At 33.8% G+C, this 21,438-nt stretch overlaps 1 protein-coding gene across 3 annotated transcripts in view; it reads left to right on the forward strand.

Annotated features, from left to right (window-relative positions):
- The window catches only part of LOC115878141 (transcriptional activator cubitus interruptus), a 234,971-nt gene that overhangs the window by 144,245 nt on the left and 69,288 nt on the right, over nucleotides 1-21,438 (forward strand). The window contains exon 1 of one of the 3 annotated variants that reach the window (XM_030894516.1): nucleotides 8,895-8,991. The exons of the other annotated variants lie outside the window; for them this stretch is intronic. Coding sequence (XP_030750376.1) covers nucleotides 8,903-8,991 — 89 coding nt within the window. The 5' untranslated portion in view covers nucleotides 8,895-8,902. Of the gene's footprint in view, nucleotides 1-8,894; nucleotides 8,992-21,438 lie in introns of those variants that run through there. 3 annotated transcript variants of the gene reach the window in all.

Here is a 21,438-nt window from a genome sequence, read left to right on the forward strand (position 1 = left end):
TCGTTTTGGCACTTAGTTTTGTATTACAACATTGTTTTGTATTGAGTTTTTGGTTTAAATAAATAGTGTAGTGATACTTTAAGCTTAAAAATGTTTATTAGCAAACTTTGCAGTCGAACATTGATCGTTTTAGAACCTCTTTTAGTGCGAAGTGTACAGGGTGGACCATTTTGGTTGTTTCTATAGGGTATCTAGGAAACCGTGAGAGATATTCAAATTTTGATACTGCAGTCTCGGGTTCTTTTTTTGAAAAAAGTACAATGGCACAAACGGATCGTGGCTATCTTGATCGGTTTCGAAGCTACAGGGAGATTCTCAAATTTTGTACTTTTTGAAGATGTTCGATAGTTTGTTTATTTCAGCAACTACGGAAAAATGAATTATACATTCTAAAGGCACTTTTCTGTGTAGAATGCAGTGGCGTAGTTAGACTTTTTAAAAATATTTTTTGAGATATTAACTATACTTATGTTTTTTTAAACAGAACGCCCTATATATTTTTAAATTTTCTTATTCAGCTTGGCATGGGCTTCTCGAAAATATATAACACTCTATATTTATTTTCACTATTAAGCTCAACATTTCAAATTTTTCTTAAAATATCCACTTAGTAGATATAGTAGGCCGCGCCGAGTAACAAAGTAAACGGTTGTCATGGTGATCGGGACATACCTTTGATGGATGTGTGACATTTAATTTCAACAGATTGAAGCAAAGAATATACCTAGTTAGAAAAAGAATGGACTCTGCCATACTGAAATATGGTCCTACAGAAGTGGCGCCATCTATTGAGTAGGGCTTGTTTTAAATGGATCGAAGCGCGGGCTTTTTAAATAAGCGTATTTATTGAATTTTACTCTAAAATAATTAAATTTGATTATTAAATCCTATTTTTTACACAAATTCAACAATACTAATAACAAGTATCGTTGTGATGTTTAAAAAATAAGATTTAACAGTATAATTTATACAATTATTAAATAAAATTAAAGCCAAACATGTGTAAATATTATTTATTATTTAATGTTTTTATTTATATGTAAAATATTTAAATATCGTTTATTATAATAAAACAAGACCAACGTAATACGCCCAAAGTTTTGTAAATGAACTAAATATAAATAGGTACTTAAATGATGGCAAAAATAAAAGACTTACATTATATTTTTAGGGCCACAAACAAAAGGAATTGTCTAATAAAAACACATATAACAAATTATAGTTTGAAAAACGTTTTGATAATTATTTTTGATAATATTATGATTGGCGCTATGACAACGACAATATTTTTTGAGAATTTGACAATAGTATGACAATGGACGTGGGAAACTATGGAAACTACAAAAAAATCTGATTGAACGCCATCTATCTGGCAATAACTAGTAGCAACTTCTTAACCTAAAAATTAATTGCACTACCACCTAGCGCCCAAGGCTGGAACTATTTTATTTGAAATTTCCGTGGAAACGGTGGAACCGCTTTTGCTATTTCACTTTCCGGCCCCTGGATTGAAGTGTGTGCATTTTAAGTAATAACAAAATGAGTAAATTTAATTTGAAAATTTTGAGAAATATAATATATTAGAATGTTATATTGAGTCTAACAAACATAATATCCAGAGCGCGAGCAACCAAACCCAGCCATTTTTAAAAGGTTAGAAGATAGTTTATTCAATTTTAGTTCTCCTCAAAAACCGCGTCTGAAAAATTATCGGAAAGAAGATGAATAAAATCAATATATTAATAATATAGTCTTTGTGTTTTTATTTTTTTTATATTAACTGAGAAGCCCGGCTGAAGTAACCTCTTGAGTTTATATTAAAATATGTTCTTTTGTTTCTATCACATTTATTTTTTATTTGCTTCGTATTGTTCGATTTTATTTAATTGCTAATTCATGTATTCGGCTCCTAGGACATTAACATATTGATTTTCTTCGTCTTCTTTCTGATAATTTTTCGGACGCGGTTTTTGAAAAGATCCAAAATTGATCTTCTAACCTTTTAAAAATAGCTGGGTTTGGTTGCTTGCGCTCTGGATACCGCTCAAAATATAAATCAGCTGCCATTTGCTTATGTTTGTTAGACTCAATATAACATTCTAACATATTACATTTCTCAAAATTTTCAAATTTACTCATTTTTTATCATTTAAAATAGACACACTTCAATCTGTTGAAATGAAATGTTACGCATGCATCAAAGGTATGTCCCGATCACCATGACAACTGTTTACTTCGTTACTCGGCGCGGCCTACTATATATCTACTAAGTGAATATTTTAAGAAAAATTTGAAATGAATTTGAATAATCAGGTTAATAGTGAAAATAAATATAAAGTGTTATATATTTTCGAGAAGCCCATGCCAACCTGAATAAGAAAATTTAAAAATATACAGGGGGTTCTATTTAAAAAAAACATAAGTATAGTTAATATCTAAAAAAATATTTTTTTTTCGAAAAAAGTCTGACTACGCCACTGCATTCTACACAGAAAAGTGCCTTTAGAATGTATAATTCATTTTTCCGTGGTGGCTGAAATAAACAAACTATCGAACATCTTCAAAAAGTACAAAATTTGAGAATCCCCCTGTAGCTTCGAAACCGGTCAAGATAGCCACGATCCGTTTGCGCCATTGTATTTTTTTCAAAAAAAGAACCCGAGACTGCAGTATCAAAATTTGAATATTTCTCACAAATGGTCCACCCTGTACAAGATAGCTTAATAGTCGTATAAAACTCATCCCAGCTTTACTAGAATATTTTGAACGTAAAAGCGGTAGTAATGGCCCTTTATGTCCCTTAAGTGCTGTTAAGAAGGTGAGTTTTATTGATGTAAATAATAACTGTTTTATATATATAATTAATTTATTTCTGTATCCTTAAATATTGTGATTAAAAGAAAATATATACAAGTGGGCAACGCTGTGCCGATCAAGCTTAATCACGTGACTAAAAGTTTATTTGGTATGAACTGTGTGTGTGCTTTCCTATCCCCTTTCCTATTGATGGAACGAATATATGATATGTTCCAGTTTGTAGGAATATAATCTCCTCGTATTAGACATGTGTTAAAAATGTCTGCTAAAATTTTCAGTATTTAGGGTCGGATGATAAAATACTCAGAATGTTATAAAAAGTACTAATAGGCTGGTCTACATTCTATTATGTATATACTATAAGTTTTGCGACGAACTTACACATTCGCACATCGTGTGTAGCTCCTTTTTTAGTCTCTTTTATTGATACTTGGCGAATTAAAGGTATACAGCAAACGAATATTGCCGATAACGACTCACATACATTTGCAAAAGTCGCCCAGTGTCTTTATGTTCAAACAGATGAGTGCGTGTGTATGTGCGATCCTGTGTCGGCGTGGGTAGCGAGAGAACGCCATCTGTCGATACGGGAAGAGTAACAAGGTTTAAGTTTTAGTTTTATCGAACTGCACCGAGGTTACTACGAAATTTATTGCAAACGTACTTTTATAACCAGATTTACTCTTATATTCTGGTTCGAACAATGTCGTAGTGCGGTTAGACAGCGATATTTTCTGTATTTTTCTAGGTATATGAGCTCTCTGACTAGTAACAGCCAGACGATCGGTCTATAATGCCGATTACACTTCATTTTCAGTATGGTAAAATATTGTCAAGTAATGTATATATTCATAAAATCGGTAACAGTCAAGTTCCGCTCCGATCACGGTCCAGTCGAGATCGAACTCAAAGAATTTTTGTTTGACCGACAGAGAGAAATTTTTGGTCAAATTTAAAGTGATATATTTTTGTTATTTTTAGCCCTATTTTCATGATTTTTTTAGCGAACTGTATATAATTATATCAACTTTAATTCGTAAACTCAGTTTTTTATAAACTTTAGTATTTGGCATACTGTACAGGGTTAATCGAGGGGTTGTTTTTTTACCCTGTGCAATAATTTCGTGTGCAATTTTTCTAAAATATAATTTTACGGTCAGAACCGTAATAAAAGTGAAATGAAATGATCACGATCAATTTGCAATTTTTTCAATGCTCATTACTTTTTGATGTAATGTTTTAACATGACGAGATGGTTTTGGTGACTATTGTCGTAACGTAATATTACGCTGCATTATTGGATACTCTATACTAAATTAAAAAAAAAGTTAATTACTAACTACACAGTCCTGGTTTTAATAAATATTAAAAACGATAACAAAACTAACGATATTAAAGAAAATATCTGCAATACTCAAGTATACAAACAGAAAAAAAATTGTAAAAAATACCCTAATACTTTGTATTGCCTTCCCTGGCTGCTATAACTGCCTGTATACGTCCGTTAATACTGTTATTGAGGCTGTATAATGCATATATTGCGTTATGTTTTCCCAGTCTTCTTTGAAAACCAGGCGAAGTTCATTTAATGAAGCTGATACAGCTTCGCGAACTCTAACCCTCTTGCCAAGCATTTCCCACATGATGGACAATTCATAGTAATATATACTTCACAATAATCACGAAAGCTGCCTTGTCATATTAAAAAATAATTTCAAAAAGAAATGATAATTGGAAATATTGCAATTTGTTGGTGGCAAGTTCATTTCGCTCTTAAAAATTAACCAAGGTATGTATTGACATGATCCAAAAAACAAAATGCTCAGGAGACATAGTTCTGACCGTAAAATTATAGTTTAGGCAAATTTACAAACGAAATTATTGCACAGGGTGGTTTGGTAAGTTAGGGTGAAAAAACAACTCCTCGAATAACCCTGTATAATATGCCAAATACTAAAGTTTATAAAAAACTGAATTTTTGAATTAATGTTGATATAATTATATACAGCTTGTTAAAAAATTCATGAAAATAGGGCTAAAAATAACAAAAATATATCACTTTAAGTTTGATCCAAAAAAAATTCTCCGTTGCGTTTTTTGCATCTGAGTGTAGCTATTCTGTGAAAGTTTGAAATCTTGTGAATTGCAAGATACTTCGGTAAATGTCAATATCTTTATTTCTAAAATACATCGGCTGATATCAACATTCACCATGCGCCCATGGTATTATGTTGAAAAGAAACATGTTTTATTAAATGAAAACTTAGACCAAGAATGTACAACTTTAAGTAACACCTCAATGTAGTATTGAGCAATAAAAAGAATTGGAAGAGAGTTCGCTGAGCAGTAAAAGACCATACCATAACGTAGTATACTGATGTAATGTACTGTAGCGTTTTTTTATAAACATTACCACTGCGAACGGCAGCTTTTCATCGGAGAGCAGTCGTGGGTAAGGTATTTCACTGGAAAGAACTAATTAACAATAATAACTCGAAATTATAAATATTGGGCGCCAGGCATGAACAGAGAAAGAAAACACAGTTATTTATTACTTAAAACTAGTGACTATATTCATTCATGATGTTCTTTGCTGGTACATGACATTGTAAAGTTCTAGTAAATATATAGTGGTTATATGTCAAAGAAAGTGGTGTAAAGAGTGGTACTAAATATCTATGAAAACAGCTATGATAAAATACAAGACATGTAAAGTTTAAGAGAATGTATGAAATATAGTATTACTTTAATTAATTTGATATATTTTATGTGATGTTAAGTCGAAGATGTTGCAACCCGTAGATTCTAGAATCTATGTCTGGTTATTCATCTGTTAATATAGCGTAATAATAATATCTATAGAAAGTAATACTATTACAAGGCGTAATGTAATGAAACCTAAAATCTAAATCATATTGTAACAACTAAATCGACATAAATGTTTTTAATAATCTAACCCCTAAATATAGTCTGTACGATATTATCTAAAATTAAGTTAGACTGAAAGTTAAGACTGAAAATCAACTGAAAACCATAACCTAAATCTACACTTAGCTGTTCTTGAGGCAATCCTGTTTCAAAGAGTAGCAGCGTGAGGTGGTCTCGCATCTCTGCACTCGGCCATCCAATACAACAAAAGGGGCCAGAATGAGGACACCATGAATTGATTCAGCCGTAACTACTAACTGGCTTATAGATGGGAACGAAGCAGCATGGGGCTCAAGCTACATCCACGCTGGGGCACTTTATATGTAAGATAAATCACTCCTACTGAGGACATTCGTCCACGGGACATCCGTCCATAAGATAATGGTACAAGGGAACACTACTAGGACTATATCCTTGGAAATAGTCCGTACCTTGGACCTTAAAAATACGAAACTCTTGTTTAAAATCAAACAAGGTCTAATAAACAAAATGAACCTACCTCGAATTACTTCCGAGGGCTCACTAAATAATAAAGAACATGTCCTTTCTTCCATGTGACATTCTGGAGGACAAAAGAAAAGGGACGCCAACGTGCCAGCAAAATACAAATACAAGTTAGGTTGGGACATCCAAAACTCTACCCTACAAATACGCAGTAATAATAACGAATCAAAAAAGATAATATCTCATTTTTACCTGTAACTTCGAAATAGCAGCTGATTCAAATTATACAGCAAGATTTTTATAATTGCAGTTTCTCGAAGCAAGGATTTTTTTGACGGTGACAGTCGGACGGTCAAAGCCAAGTGAAGTTAAGCACGGAGAGAGTTGACAGAAGCGATGTTGACAGCGCCTCCACAGAGCGATAACAGGGTTGTGTCAAACGATAACAGGGTTGGCGACTAGAGAACGTAAAAATTACGCGTCAAATAAACTATCCGGCCTGAACGAGAGGGAATCCGGTGATGATAGGCCAGACATCATATATTATATATAAAAAAGACATGTAACGAACTATAAACGGTACAGTACTGTACTTCCCAAATCAAAAGAGGAACAGGGATAGGAGTATTTGGGTCGAAAACCAAATACTCAGAACAACTACTAGGCAGAAAGACGCTATCGGAAGACTTATCTTAGATAGAAACTATGGGAAACAAGACATAGCCTTATCTGAGTCAAGCAGCATTAAAAGCGAGTATTTAACCCAGTATCAATCAATTCGAAGTTGGTAAAAGAATGCCTAGAGAAGCTAAACAAGTCTTCCTACCTTGGGTGCCAGCCCACCAAGGGATAGAACGTAATGAGAAAGCAGACGATCTAGCTAGAAAAGGAGCTAACACTCCACTAACTGGACCGTTCTGCTTCCCAAGTGGAAACCAACTTAAAGCGAAACTCGAGGACCTGAAAGACTCCATCCGTAACCTGGATGGGAATCCTGCAACGGTCTAAGACACTCGAAGAAATGTCCCAGGACTTACCACCGAGAAAAATCAAAGATTTTCGTTAGTTTACGTAAGAATAATATTCGGATTGTCACGGGGTTTTTAACAACTGCCTCATCAATGAACACATCAGTAAATTGAAGCTAAGAAGCAACGCCGAATGCAGCCTCTGTAGGGAAAATGAGGAAACACCAGAACACCTCATCACTGAGTGTGCCGAGACGACAACCATTGTGCCATAAACTTTGGTACGACTGATATAGGAAATGGAGAACTACCCTCTGTAAAACCGTCTCAGTTACTGTTTTTTGTCAAAGCCCTGATACTGTATGACGAGTCTGTAGTGTGAATACTTTATCGTTCCGTTATAGACGACTTTATGAAACGTTTGTCTTACCTTTTATTTTCTAAACCATAAATGCCGAAACCAAACTCAATCAGTATATCCCAAAGAAAAATATTAATTTCAAGTAAACTGCTACACGAAATTACTTTGTAGCTTTTACGTTACTTTTAAATTATTTTTACTGATAGAAATTCCAGAAAACTTCCAATTACTGTACACTAAACTTTATTATCGGTTTTAATACCATTTATTGTGAGTTTTACAACAAAACCTTGCGTTTAATTGCATTTTTCCAGACCTTAGAGGTATTCCTTACAGTTACTTTTCATTTTAATTTAGATTTTAATCATAATTTGTCAGCGTAAATGTCTTTTTTATGATGTTATTTCAGAGTGCAGTTATTTTTTTAAAAAGGGTGTTATATAAAAGTAAAAAGTTCTTATGGTAACTGTCCCAATTATCGTCACATTAAGGGAATATCTTAGTTCAGTTAGCTATAAAGTCCGAATTATTAGTAGGTGTAAGGCTTACAAGAAAATTAAATATGACACTAGGGGACATTCTAATTTAAAATTTAAATAAAACTTGAATAACTTGACCGATATTTTCGATTATTTTTAAGAAGAACTAAAAAAACTACAATTATTGCTCTAAATGTCGTCACCTCTCTACCTATGTATGTGTCATTTCATATTGTGTCCCTACATATATGTGTCATTTTACACAAAAACCATTGTTTTTTACAAAAGTTTATTTAGGAATTACGACACATTTCAAAAAAATAAAACATAAACAATTAAATAATTAAAAAAATAAACATACAAAATAAAATCTTAATTAAGAATATCTCCCATATCAGCTGAAAAATAATGCAGATATATGTTAAGTAAGTGTCTAGTTCTCTGCTACCGTATTTACACCATATATCTTAAAATCACGTTAGATTTTTCTATTTTTATTAAGATCGTTAAAAAATACCTTTTTATCTGGGATTATTCTTTATTACCCCAATATTAAATTTAGTTTTATATTTTTTACTACTAGAAATTAAAACTTAAATTTTTATAATTAACAGGTTACTGCCATTTTTATCGAAGCACTAAACACTACCAAAGTTGTTCGGATGTTCGAGGCGTTCGAGCTTTTTATTCAAAGCGTTCGAGGATTCGAGGTTAGATTTGTATTTTGTGGATTTTGTGTTTGGCGTTAAATACTTTGAGTTTTCAATTTTGTTTTATTGTACCCTCTTTATTATTTTTGTAATGAAGGGTGTTAAAGTTAGGTTAGGTTAGGTTATGTTTTGTGAAGGGCTGTCTAAGTAACTCTGAAGGCTCTCCAGAAAAAAGTTTTTAAACTGTTCCTTTGGATGAAAGCCGTCGAAGAGCCTGGTTTGAAGCGGCAAGACAACAATATGTCAGCAAAAGTACGAGATTTTGCTGTGACGATCATTTTAATGTAAGTTTCTTAAGTTTTATTTTACAATTAATTTTATATCTTTTACATTCTCTGTTTTTGATGGGTACATATTTCTCACAACTTATCACCGACCATGAAGAACTTTGAAAAAAAAGCGATCAAACCCTTTTTACTGCTGTTTTTAGCGTATCAGTTTAACTATCGAATAATTTGTCGATCGAAAGCCATAAATAATACACACATATAAACTGGTTTGCGGTCGAGTTGCGAGCTAATTACCCGCTTTTAATCTCGGTTTACCTTCGTGCATCGTCGGCTCGAATTACGGTAATTAACGATAATCGGGGCTCTTTACCGGCCCCGATATTATTATTACGTAAATGTTTAAATTTATTAGGCCGTTCTCTCTCGATCGCAGTCGGCCGGTGTGCCTTTGTTTCTGCGCCGGCCGATTGGTTAAAATATTTCGCGTGCTTTCGGCTCGACCGTGGGATTAATTGGATCGAAGCATTTCGAGAATTTATATCGATTTTTGATATAGTTCGCCGTTATAGACCCATGCCTGTCTTAATTATACCACTTCTAAATAATTTAGATTATATTTTCCATCGGGAAAACAAAGCTAGTGATGAGCAAAAGCAAAACCAAAGCCAGGACTGAAGACTTCCTTGTTCTTGGTAAGTCCTACACTACTCGGTATAAATCTTGATTTTGCAGATCTACGCGAGCCTTGGTCTTAGATTAGATTGAATAATTCAAGGTGGCTGTCTGCCTGATCCACTGCGACCTTTTCAGATCCATTGTGGTCCTCTTCTAATGCTTAGGTTACATTCTCTAGTTCTAACCTCTTCAAAAAGTCTAGCAACTTGGAAAAGGAACTCTCCATATATAGCTCTCTGTCAATGGCTTATCATTACCTATTATAGAGAACCGCACATTTACCCGGCTGTTACCGACATAAAATGTGTTCTGTCGTTTCTTCTTTAGATTGACAGAATATGCACATGGCTTGGTTCGTCAATCCCATTAACATTAGATGCATGTTCAGCTTACAATGCCCTGTTAGTATACCTACAAGAGCTTTCTCTGTCTGTCTAGAGCTCTTTCTGTCTTTGCTTATCAGGTGTATCGTGAATTGGCGAATGTTCTACTATGAACTTTTTCATCTATCTCTGGTGATGCTGTACTATGGCCAATTTCTCCATCATTCAAGAGATTTGTTCGCCACCCATCGTTTTGTGGCCATTCTCGCGACTGCCTTTTTGGTTGCCCTTGTGCCCTCGTGCTCTGGTACCTAGGCTAACATAACATTTCTACGCTAGCCCAAGGTATTCAGAGCACACACGCACAAAATACCTCACTAGTCTAGAATTGATCTTCGTGGAACCGATTGCCTTTAGCTCTGCTTGGCGTTCTGTGAAGATGACCACCGAATGATGTGTTATTCCGCCCGGAAATTTGTAGACATATGTGGAAAAATATTCCTTGTTTCGGCCCTACAATTCCAGCTCCTAAGTTTTCAGACATTCCTGAGCCGACTGTATACCAGGTTGCCTCCGCTGGTATTGGTCTTGTCTGGCTGGTCTTGACAAGGCCAGTGCTGTTCTTCACTAGTTGTTCACAATGAACCTCATTGAAAAAATCGTAAATTTAAAGAAGTCCTTTTTATACTTAGCTTTAATAAAACATCTTTAGCCATGGAAATTTCCACAATATGACAACCAGTTATAAAACGCACCAATGCTGGCGTCCTCAGTACCAATCCCGCTTGTTTGCACATAAACATCGCAGACGAATGTTTTGCTCTAGTATACCGGGTGCGTCTCAAAAGTGGCTCACCCCTATAACTTTCTTATATGACATAAATTGGGATTAATTGACGTATTCAATTGTTTTTGGTCACTTCCTGTTTCACCGGAAATGACTACAACTTTTGATTTTTAAATGACACCCTCGGTATATTTCTAGTTTATTCGATAGCAAAAGACACTCTGAATAGAATGACATATCATATGTCAACTTTTGACATTTTTGCATATGGTTTATTTGAATTTGTAACATGCGATTCATAACGACAATTTCACTCGAAATACCAAGCGTGTGGTACCAAATTATTCGTAAAAAAATGCTTTTTCCAAATGCTAATGAGCCACCCTTGTTCCATTCGAAAAAATGAGATATAATTAAAAATACGATTTGGGCATCTTTTAACCGGCCAGGGCAAGACACGAAAACATTAGACGATCAAATCTATTTTTCCAAGGCTCCATGATTAAAAATTAGTGGTTTTAGCCATGACACCCTAGATTGAAATTTAAAATACGATTATATTTTAAGCGAAAGTTTCAAAAGTTGACATATGATATGTCATTCTATTGAGACTGTCATTTTCTATCGAATAAAGTAGAAAATACCGAGGTTGCCATTTAAAAATCAAAAACTGTAGTCATTTCCGGTTAAACAGGAAGTGACCAAAAACAATTAAATACATCAATCAATCCTAATTGGTGTCATATACTAAGATACCAAATCTCGTTTTTTTATCTGAAGTAATAAAAAAGTTATAGGGGGTGCGCCACTTTCGAGACGCACCCGGTATAAGCTCAATAGTTTTAGGATTTAGGTACACGCACACAAATGTTGCGTATACCTAATGTTAATGTAAATAAATAAAATAAAAATTTCGTATTATTATTTCAGTATTTCCACTAGAAGAATAAAATTATTTTAGCCCACTAGTAGATACAATATCACTTTAAGTGCTTCATATGAGTGGAAAAACTTCCATTGTTGATAATGACTGTAGATAAATAAATTAATAATGTAAATACAAAATTAAGAAAATCGTTTAAAGTAATTTGTCAGTGTTGAAACGATACAATCCGCGCAGTTTTAAAATTCATTTACAGAGGCACCTGCCGAAATGTGATGTAGCCTGTGTCTGTTATTTTGGCCGGCTGCTGAAAACTTTAACAAGCTGAAAGAGTTTGGTGTGTAATAAAGTCAGTTGGTATCTCGAAGAAAAACACTACGCAATCGCTATTTCTTATACGATAAAATTAATTTCAATTAATGCTGGTACTTTTGCGGCAGGTTTTTTAGCCGATCTTCAGAAATAAACGCCTTTGAATCGAATACTTTAGTGAGATTGATTTTGAAAACACCTAAAAAAATATCGTAACCAATAAACATTTCATTAAAAATGTGATATTTTTTATTATTCAACGAATTGAAGATTTTTAGTGGTTTTGCATTTCTTCAACAAGAACTTTTTATACAGCATATGTCCTGTAACAACGGCTAATACGAACTTCCTTCTCAAATACTCTTCTATGAGCTCCTCAGTTGGTGTCATTTTATAGGGTGATGTTCAATTAATTCGAATAATCGATGAATAGCTATAGATTTGATTTGATTTTTGGAAACTATTTACCTTTTCAGATCTATTATCTTCCTCTTCTGATCTCTAAAATACAGTCTCCTATTTTCAAACCATATCATTTTCAAAAAGTCCCTGAATATAGCCATATAGCTCTTTGACGATAACCTATCATTGCCTAATACAAAGAAGAATACATTTTCCAGGCTGTCCCTCTCACATAAAATGTGTTCTCTCGTTTCTTATTCAGATTGACAAGACCTGCACATGACTTCATAAGTCAATTCCATCAGCTTAAGATGCCTATTAGCTTACAATGCCCTGATGGTAGATATACCACGTCTTTCCGTCTTTGATTATCAGGTTTTCCCTAAATTATTGGCGAATGTCCTACTATGAACTTAGTAAATTTCTCCACTATTCTAGAGATTTACTGGCTACCTTAACTGATTGCTTTTGTAGAGTCGTAGAGGAGTTCTAGGCCTATGAATATCATTGATTAGCTTTGTTTGGCCGTTTCATCTGTCCTTTCCCTTGTCCACATCCTTCTTAACTAGAAGTATGTGAGTTTTTCACTGTCACAAGTATAATACCTACTTTGGTAACATTATTGTATTACCAGCTGTTTTTTTATCTGCTTTATACAGGGTGAGTCTTAAATAAATGCAAATATTTTTAGGGGTTGTATATTTCGAACGAATTAGGAGTTTTTTCGCGAAAACAATTTTTTGAAAATTTGTAATTTTTTGGATTTTTTTTTAGTTTTCAATTAATAACCGTAATATATTGATGATATGGCAACACAGGTAGTAGATTAAATTTACAAGAAAGAAAACCCAAAAATGAATTAATTAGTGGTTCTCAAAATTTAAGCATTTTTTTGGAAATTTTCAAAGTAAAATAACTCGATTATTTTGGAATTATTTGAAAAATGGTAAAGAGAAAATATGTTTCTTTTATCGAGATTTACCAGCCCTGAAAATATTTGCACTTATTTAAGACTCACTTTGTATGCCCAACCCCACGAAACTGCTTTTCAATTATATTCATAGTCCCTGGAATATAAGTAGCAAAGTGGGATATTTTTATGATATAGGAGAGCAATTTTCTGCAATCTTTTGCAATTCCATTTATGTCCTTGTGTTATATTACAATTGAGGTTGAAACGAAAACACTTTACTTAACTCTGGTTGCGCATTTCGCTAACCAGCTATCTTCATGTTAACATTGTTAACTAACTTAACTTTTTTGCTAACCCTCAGCGGGGATCAAGGAATGTATCAAGGAAGTTTTTACTCTAGCCTCTACGCTAAAGTTGTTGAAACAGAAATGTACTTAATATGTCACTGCGAGGCTGTGGATCGCAAAACACTATATCTTTGAATTGATGTTGCCGCTTTGCCTTAAAATGTGACCAATCTACCTCCATTTCCTAAGTTTGATCTCGTTATACATCTGCCTCTGGTTGGTCAAGCTCCATAAATCCTTCTGTTAAAAAAATTCTGATAGTATTTGGCCAGTATATTCCTACAATTTTTCGCAGACAGCGGTTTATGAAAACTTTGTTGTAAAAAAAAGTTTGTTAATTAATGGCGATGTAACTTTCCAAGACTGCACCATACAGCAATACTGACTTGACATTAGAATTGAAAGTTTAGTAAGTTGACGAGATACTGTCTAGATCTCCAAATATTGTTGAGCATTCCAAATGTTATTCTGGCCTTGTTTATTCTATTTAGGAAGAAAAAAAAGTAACTTCTAAAATTTCTAACCATACTTTAATAATCCTCAAAAAGATTTAGCAACAAGTGAGTGTGTTAAGTACTTATTCCATAATCGTTGCTATTTAAACAGCTGTTCATTTTTACTGTACCTTTTTCGTGCAAGCCGTCCCAGCCCTCTCGGATTGTTCTCTTCTTCTTCTGGTTTTGGGGCCAATTAAAAAAAACTGCTCGTTCACAAAAATTTAGGCGGGGAATTTCTCTACCTGGATGTAAATGAACGCGGGGCCGTTTTGCATAATATCACGCTAGAACGACTTAAGTCGTTAATTTAAGACTTTGGCTTCTTTTTTATCTCTCTCTTTCTTACCTGGCTTCTTGTTTCGGTGCGCCCGTATATATGTGCGTGATAAAGTTGTTAAGCGCTTTTATTAAATAATGATTTAACTAAGGAAGGATCTCGAACGGCGGCGGCACGTTTGATTCTAGTCGTACTTAGTGGTGCGAGAACTAATGATATAGGTGCCAAAGAAATGCTTGAAACTGTCCTCCTCAAGCATAGAATCATTTTTGGAATTTTAATTGGTTTATATATTAATAGGGAAGGAATACGTAATTGATCTAAAAAGAAAATATGATGAAAATATTTTTTTTTATGTATTTTATTATCGTTATACCGTGTGGTGCATCCGAAGGTGGGACATAGGAAATCCCATGTAAATTTTGAAAGGATCAATATTATCTCCCCAGATAATTTTATTCAAAAATTGTATTATACTTTTTTGAAGAGGCGTTAATGTTGTACTGTTGTCTAGATTTCGTTTTATTTGGAATAGGCATCTAAAAGTTATTTGCAAAAATTTATCTTGAAATTAAAAAAAAATTATAAAACGGCCCATAGAAAGCTACAATTAAAATACCAGCAAAAATATGATTTTGTCATTGTCAAATTCGATGTCTCTTTTTTTTGTTTACAAGAATTTCTGTGGTTTGAAAAAGGTGGTTAATTTTTTTCTGAATTGGAAATTTCTGAATAAAAAATTAGTTGAACTGAGAATAGTATTCGCGGTGTATGACTTGTTTGTTGTTCATTACTCGGTCACTCGCAGGCTTCGCTCATGCCACATGCATCCACAACAATTCAAGGGATAATCGAAATATTTCTAACACAAGGAACTTTAACACAAGGAACTTTATTGAACTACGAGTATACTAATTAATAAAATGTTTACATAATTCCTCATTCACAGCCAAACAACACCCAAAATGATTGTGAAATGCACGCCTCACAATACAAAACTGTTAAGAAGAGAATCTTTAGTATCCCACAGAGGTGTCGTTTTCAGTCCATCTAAATTTCTGTTTTTTAACGGTTTTTGAGTGTGCTCCACAGGAAGAAGTTGTTCGGCGAAAGATCCTGTGGTTTTTTCCTAGTGTATCCCCAGTAAACGGGGGTCATTGTTTTCCTTTCCAAATCATTGTTATTTTCTTCTTGTTCGATTATTTTTGTCTTCACACTTCCATGTGCTTCCACCTTAGTGCATTTAGTTTCAAATCTCCAGTTTATTCTTTAAAACTGTTGACTTATTCGGTATAGGCTTTCCAGAGACTGAGCTGCGAACATATCTAACCTAGCGGGAATACTATTTCCAGCAAAATACCGTTTAACCATCGTAACTTTTTCAGAAGTTGCGAAATTCATAATTATTTTATACAAAACTACTCTATTTGGTATCTTCAATTTTTTTAAACAAAATATGGCAACGATGTGGCATCGAATTTGACAATCTTATTTTTGCTGGTATTTTAATTGTAGCTTTCTCCGGGCCGCATTACAAATTTTACTAATTTGAAGGTAGATTTTTGTAAATAACTTTTAAATGACTATTCCAAATGAAACGAAATTATACACAAAACTACAACTGTAACGCCTCTTCAAATTCTAATACAACTTTTGCATAAAATCATATGGGGAGATAATATTTGACCTTTTCAAAATTAACATCTAAACTGTGACCTGTAAGTCCTATTGTGTTTGTCCCCTTTCTTTGTCTGCACCCAGTCTTCGATCCCTGTAGCCTGCACCAGCTTGTCCGGGTCCTTGATAGGATGGGAGCTTAGTTTTTCCAGTTCGAGCATTGCTTTCCTATACAGAAAATGTCGCTGTAGTTCCAGAGTCTCAACATATTATGTCCTCTGATGTTTCAAAAGCTTTATCGTATAATCTAGAGCAAAAACGTCCTGATACGAGTTTATTCAGATAGCACTTGACAGCCATTGTGGCGAACCTTTTGAGCTCGGTGTGTCAAAATTTTGAAAAATCGAAACATAATTTTAGTGACGTGTCTCACATCTTAATAGTAAAGACTAAAAAAATAGAGATCTATGGTTTCTGTCAACAATCCCGTATATTTCGGTCCATATCTCTTGAAATGGATGGCTACTGTTACTTACTTACGTACTTTATTTCTTTGATTCTTCATCACAGGGCTGCAAAAACAAATCAGTTTAATCACGGCGTTTTTTTATAAAAAGTTGATAGGCTTCTTCTTAACTTTCTGTATGTTGTTGCACTGATTACTGGTATCATAGGGATCTTGCTATGCCTGTGCCTGTACCCCTGTCAGTTTCCTCATTGTATGGTAGATATTTCCCTATATAGACCTTAACTGTGTCTGTTTCAAAAAGGTAGATATGGTAAATTTTGAAATAAAGTATCTTCTTAGACTCATTAATGTTGAAGTTTTTTAGAAAAACTTGTATGCATCACAAATCATTATCAAATAAAAACTAGAAATCACTAAACTCATCCTCTCAACACATCACTAAACTCCTTGACGACAAATGATGTACAAAGTTTTATTTCATACTGTGTGGATAAAACCTGTGTTTTTAAGAAGTTGAATATTGTTTAACCCGCTTACATATGTGTTGGATACTAATCTATTTACCGGTGGAAACATTGGCAGTACTCTGACATAAAATTTGAATTTGGTGCAGAATGGTTTAGGTGAAGTTTAGGCTATCCCCGCAACGCAACTGTTATAATTTTATTTATATCAAAGTCGAGTTACTCAAATGTCAGTGTTTCAGGGTTTGAACATAAAATATTTGCCAAATGTCACATTTTTCTCACTTCACCTGCTCTACACACACCATAAAAACACCCGTTTATGTTTATTATTTTGGTCTTTCCGTCTCCGCTGCTGTCCGGCTTAAAAATAAACTAAACGGTCCACAAAGGCACCTACAAGATTACGGCGTGTATACAGAGAGAATGATGAAGTTACAAAATCCGGTTTTCTTTTGAATTAAGTATAATAAAGTCGTTAATCATAGCTGGGGCCTGAGTATAACCTGCCGGCCATCTCACTCGGACGAAGAAGATACTCGATACCTCTTCGCGGTCGGGAGAAGATGGTTCATTTAAATTTTACGGTATACCAGGGTCAGTCGCATAGTTCTTTTACGTAGAACTGTGGAAATAGCATTAATATGTCCTTATTCAGGACAATTTGACCATTATATAAATCTTAGATATAAATAATGGTTAAAACGTTACAACGATGTAAGCACAGCTCTGCAGCTAAATGCTAAAGATAATATTTTCCATCACACGCTTTAAATTGAAAATGTATAGGTCTTTATCTATTTATATACAGATTGTCTTTACAACAGGAAAATCTTTTTTATTATTGACATTTTGAGAAATATGCATTCTTCATAAACAAATTTTAATCAAGAGAAATATATAATAAAATCCTATAATCAAGTATCCATAGACAAAGCGTAATAATTAACTTATAAAATCACAAACTTTATTTTTAACCAGAATTTCTCTTCACGGATGATAATCAAAGGCCAAAACGACATTACTCGCAACTTTTCAAGTATAATTACATTAATATTAAAGGAAAAATCTTCTACGCTAATTGAAACCACTAATTTATTCCATTAATTTCGAGGTTCTCAATGGAACTAAAGGATTAAATGTTTTTGTATTATTTAGAATACAGGGTGTTCCTTAATCACATGCTCAAATTTGAGGGAGCGATTCTTAGACCTATATTCATATATTATATCACGAGACCTATAAAGATAATCGATTAAACTATTCAAATATATTTTAGGCGTGATTTTGCTTGGAAAATAGTTGAATGCACAATAAATTAATAAAAACACGAGACCGCGAAACGGTCGAGTGTTTTTATTCTAAAATTATTGTGCATGAAACTATTTTCTAAAAAGCAAAACAATGCAAAAAATTATTTGCGTAGTTTAATCAATTAAATTTATAGGTTGAGGATATACGGCTAGATTATCCTGACTTATAATGACTTATGATGAAGCAAATAACTATAAAACCGTTAATTCATTTTCACTACAGCGGTAAATAAAATTTAAAGACGTTTCAAAATGACGCATGACGTCTCGTAAGTAATGTTTGTGCTTCTGCTACCTTGGTTACGCTTATGGGTTACGCATCCCAACAATGCATCGAGGACCGTTTCTTGACGTATTCTGACGTATTCTTCTCCACTTATTTGTTAAAAATAATATCGAATAAGGGGTTTATACCGCTTAAAATCGTTATTAAGTCATACATATGAGTTGTAAATCAATGTTTTTAAATGAACTGTTGCCAAAATCTCTCAGAATTAGTGATAAACGACAAAAAGAAAACCGAAAAGGAAGCCGAAAGAATAATCGCGGTTAAACTGGTCTTAATCACTTATCTACGAGCTTATCTAAAGAAAATTTATTCGAAAAATTAGATTAGCTGATTGGTCCATTTCACGATGAGGAAAATAATCTAAGAAAAATTCATCTTAACTTTTTAAATACAGTATTGTAAACTTTTTTAAAATTTATTTTTGGTAATAACTCTGATTTTATTATCGATATCCTTATGAAGCTTCATAAACGTTCCTTTATGGTTCAAGGAATCATTTTACAAACACAATTTTATTTATTTTAACCAGAGGTCTCCAAAATATTTTTTGAGAAAAACATGGCACGCGAAAAATTCTTGATATTGGAACTGGTTATTTTATACATTTATATTTATACTATTCGTAGTTATTTTGGCGTAAAAGAGACATTTATTTATTTTGCACTCCTTTTCTTTTTTTTAAAAAGATCCTGAAGCTATGACAGAATGACAGTGTGGCGGTCAAATTTTAAAAAAGGGTTAAATATATGAAGTCTGTGATCAAATCAGACTGAAAGAAATAAACAAACGGATTATTTACATTTTGTTTTTATACCGGCTGCGTCTCAAAAGTGGCTCACCCCTATAACTTTTTTATTTTCTCAGATAAAAAATCGAAATTTGGTATATTAATTATATGACATGAATTAGGATTGATTGACGTATTCAATTGTTTTCTGTCACTTCCTGTTTTACCGGAAATGACGACAATTTTTGATTTCTAAATGGCACCCTCGGTATATTTCTATTTTATTCGATAGAAAATGACACTCTGAATAGAATGACATATCATATGTCAACTATTGACATTTTCGAATATGGTTTATTTGAAATTGCAACATGCGATTTATAACGATAATTTGACTCGAAATACCAAGTGTGTGGTACCAAATTATTCGCAAAAAAATGTTTTTTCCAAATATGCTAATGAACCACCCTCGTTTGAGATATGATTAAAAATACGATTTGGGCATCTTTTAACCCACCTGGACAAGACACGAATAACATAAGACAATCAAATCTATTTTTCCAAGGCTCCTTCATTAAAAATTAGTGTTTTTGGTTTGGTTTGGTTTGCACACAGCCACGGCACTCTAGATTGAAATTTAAAATTCAATTTTGTTTTAAGCAAAAATGTCAAAAGTTGACATATGATGTGCCATTTTATTAAGAATGTCATTTTCTATCGAATAAAGTAAAAAAATACCGAGGGTGCCATTTAAAAATCAAAAGTTGTAGTAATTTCCAGTGAAATGGGATGTGACAGAAAACAATAGAATACGTCAATCAATCCTAATTATTTATATCATATACTAACATACCAAATATCGTTTTCTTATCTGATAAAATAAAAAAGTTATAGGTTAGGTTTGGTTAGGTTAGGTTAGGGTGAGCCACATTTGAGACGCACCCGGTATATTGGGTCAAAAGAAAAATCAATGTATATGGGTTTGGTTTTTAGTCATTCACACCAATAGTATATCCTTATATTATTACCTTTCAATACACTCGTAGATATAAACTACAAGTACTTAATGATCTTCCCTGTAGCTGAAATTTTAAGAGAAACACCGTGATGAGATTTTGCACCGCATGTTAATGTTCATTCTCCCTATGCCTCTATCTCTATACTAACTCACTACAACTCTAGTTGAAATAAATGGTTTCTTAAATAACGATAACGCTAGAGAGACGGTACATACATGTGTAAACACGTGTGTAAACCACAACACGCCCCCTCGTATATAGCGTTCCATCCTGTAATTATTCGGTTCTAATCTTGATGTCGAGCCTACCATAATCTGGCTAATAAATATCCGCCGTATTATGGCGGACACGTCAGTAAATTAAACGGTTTATCTTGTAAAAATCGAATGAAAGAGAAAAAACGACACGCGGAGACGCGCATACATTCCATAAGGATTTATATCAGGTGCTTTTTTTTATTTTCGATTATTTTTCTATCTTTATTTTCGTTCGTTCTTTTTGGGTGCGTGTATGTTTTGGAATTAGTAATGGATTGTCTGTGTCACTCGTTAGATTCAGATGTTAAAGGTAAATCGATAAGATCTTGGTAATAATAGAAATTTGAGATGAAGGAAGGAAAACAGGTTGCTTGAATGATTAGATAAATAAGTTTGTACTTTATTGGTAGTGATGAACGAGACTGGTCTTGGTCTTGCGATCTTGATTTTAGTCTTCCACAAAAAGCAATACTACGACCAAGATATCAAGACAGTTTCTAGAGTAGACTCCTTACCCTTACTAGCAATACCAACCGCGACCAAGAAGAACCAAGACACCAAGGCGACCCACAAAAAGCAATACCACGACCAAGACATCAATACAGGGTCTAGAGTAGGGTCCCTATCCTTACTTGAGAAGGTGGTAGCTTGTGTACCACTACCGAGTTTGCAAGTCTTGTAATACTTGCAAAATTTTGCTGTTGTAGGGGGGACAGGGTATTTCCCATCCTCCTCTGACAGAGATATTATTCCTCCGAGGAGTAGACATCTACCTTTCCATGATTGTGGTTTAGCCCTCCGTGCACTTCACAGTCGGGAAGCTTGTCTCCGGCTGAGGTACCCGTGAGGTGGAGGCTAGAGGCTGGAGGCTCCATTTTCTTCCCCTCTTTAACTTGGTCTCTCCTTAGACCTGATACCGGTGTTGTCCCG

The sequence above is a fragment of the Sitophilus oryzae genome, unplaced genomic scaffold (genome assembly GCF_002938485.1).
Source record: "Sitophilus oryzae breed Bouriz unplaced genomic scaffold, Soryzae_2.0 scaffold_1500_pilon_pilon, whole genome shotgun sequence".
Lineage (NCBI taxonomy): Eukaryota > Metazoa > Arthropoda > Insecta > Coleoptera > Curculionidae > Sitophilus > Sitophilus oryzae.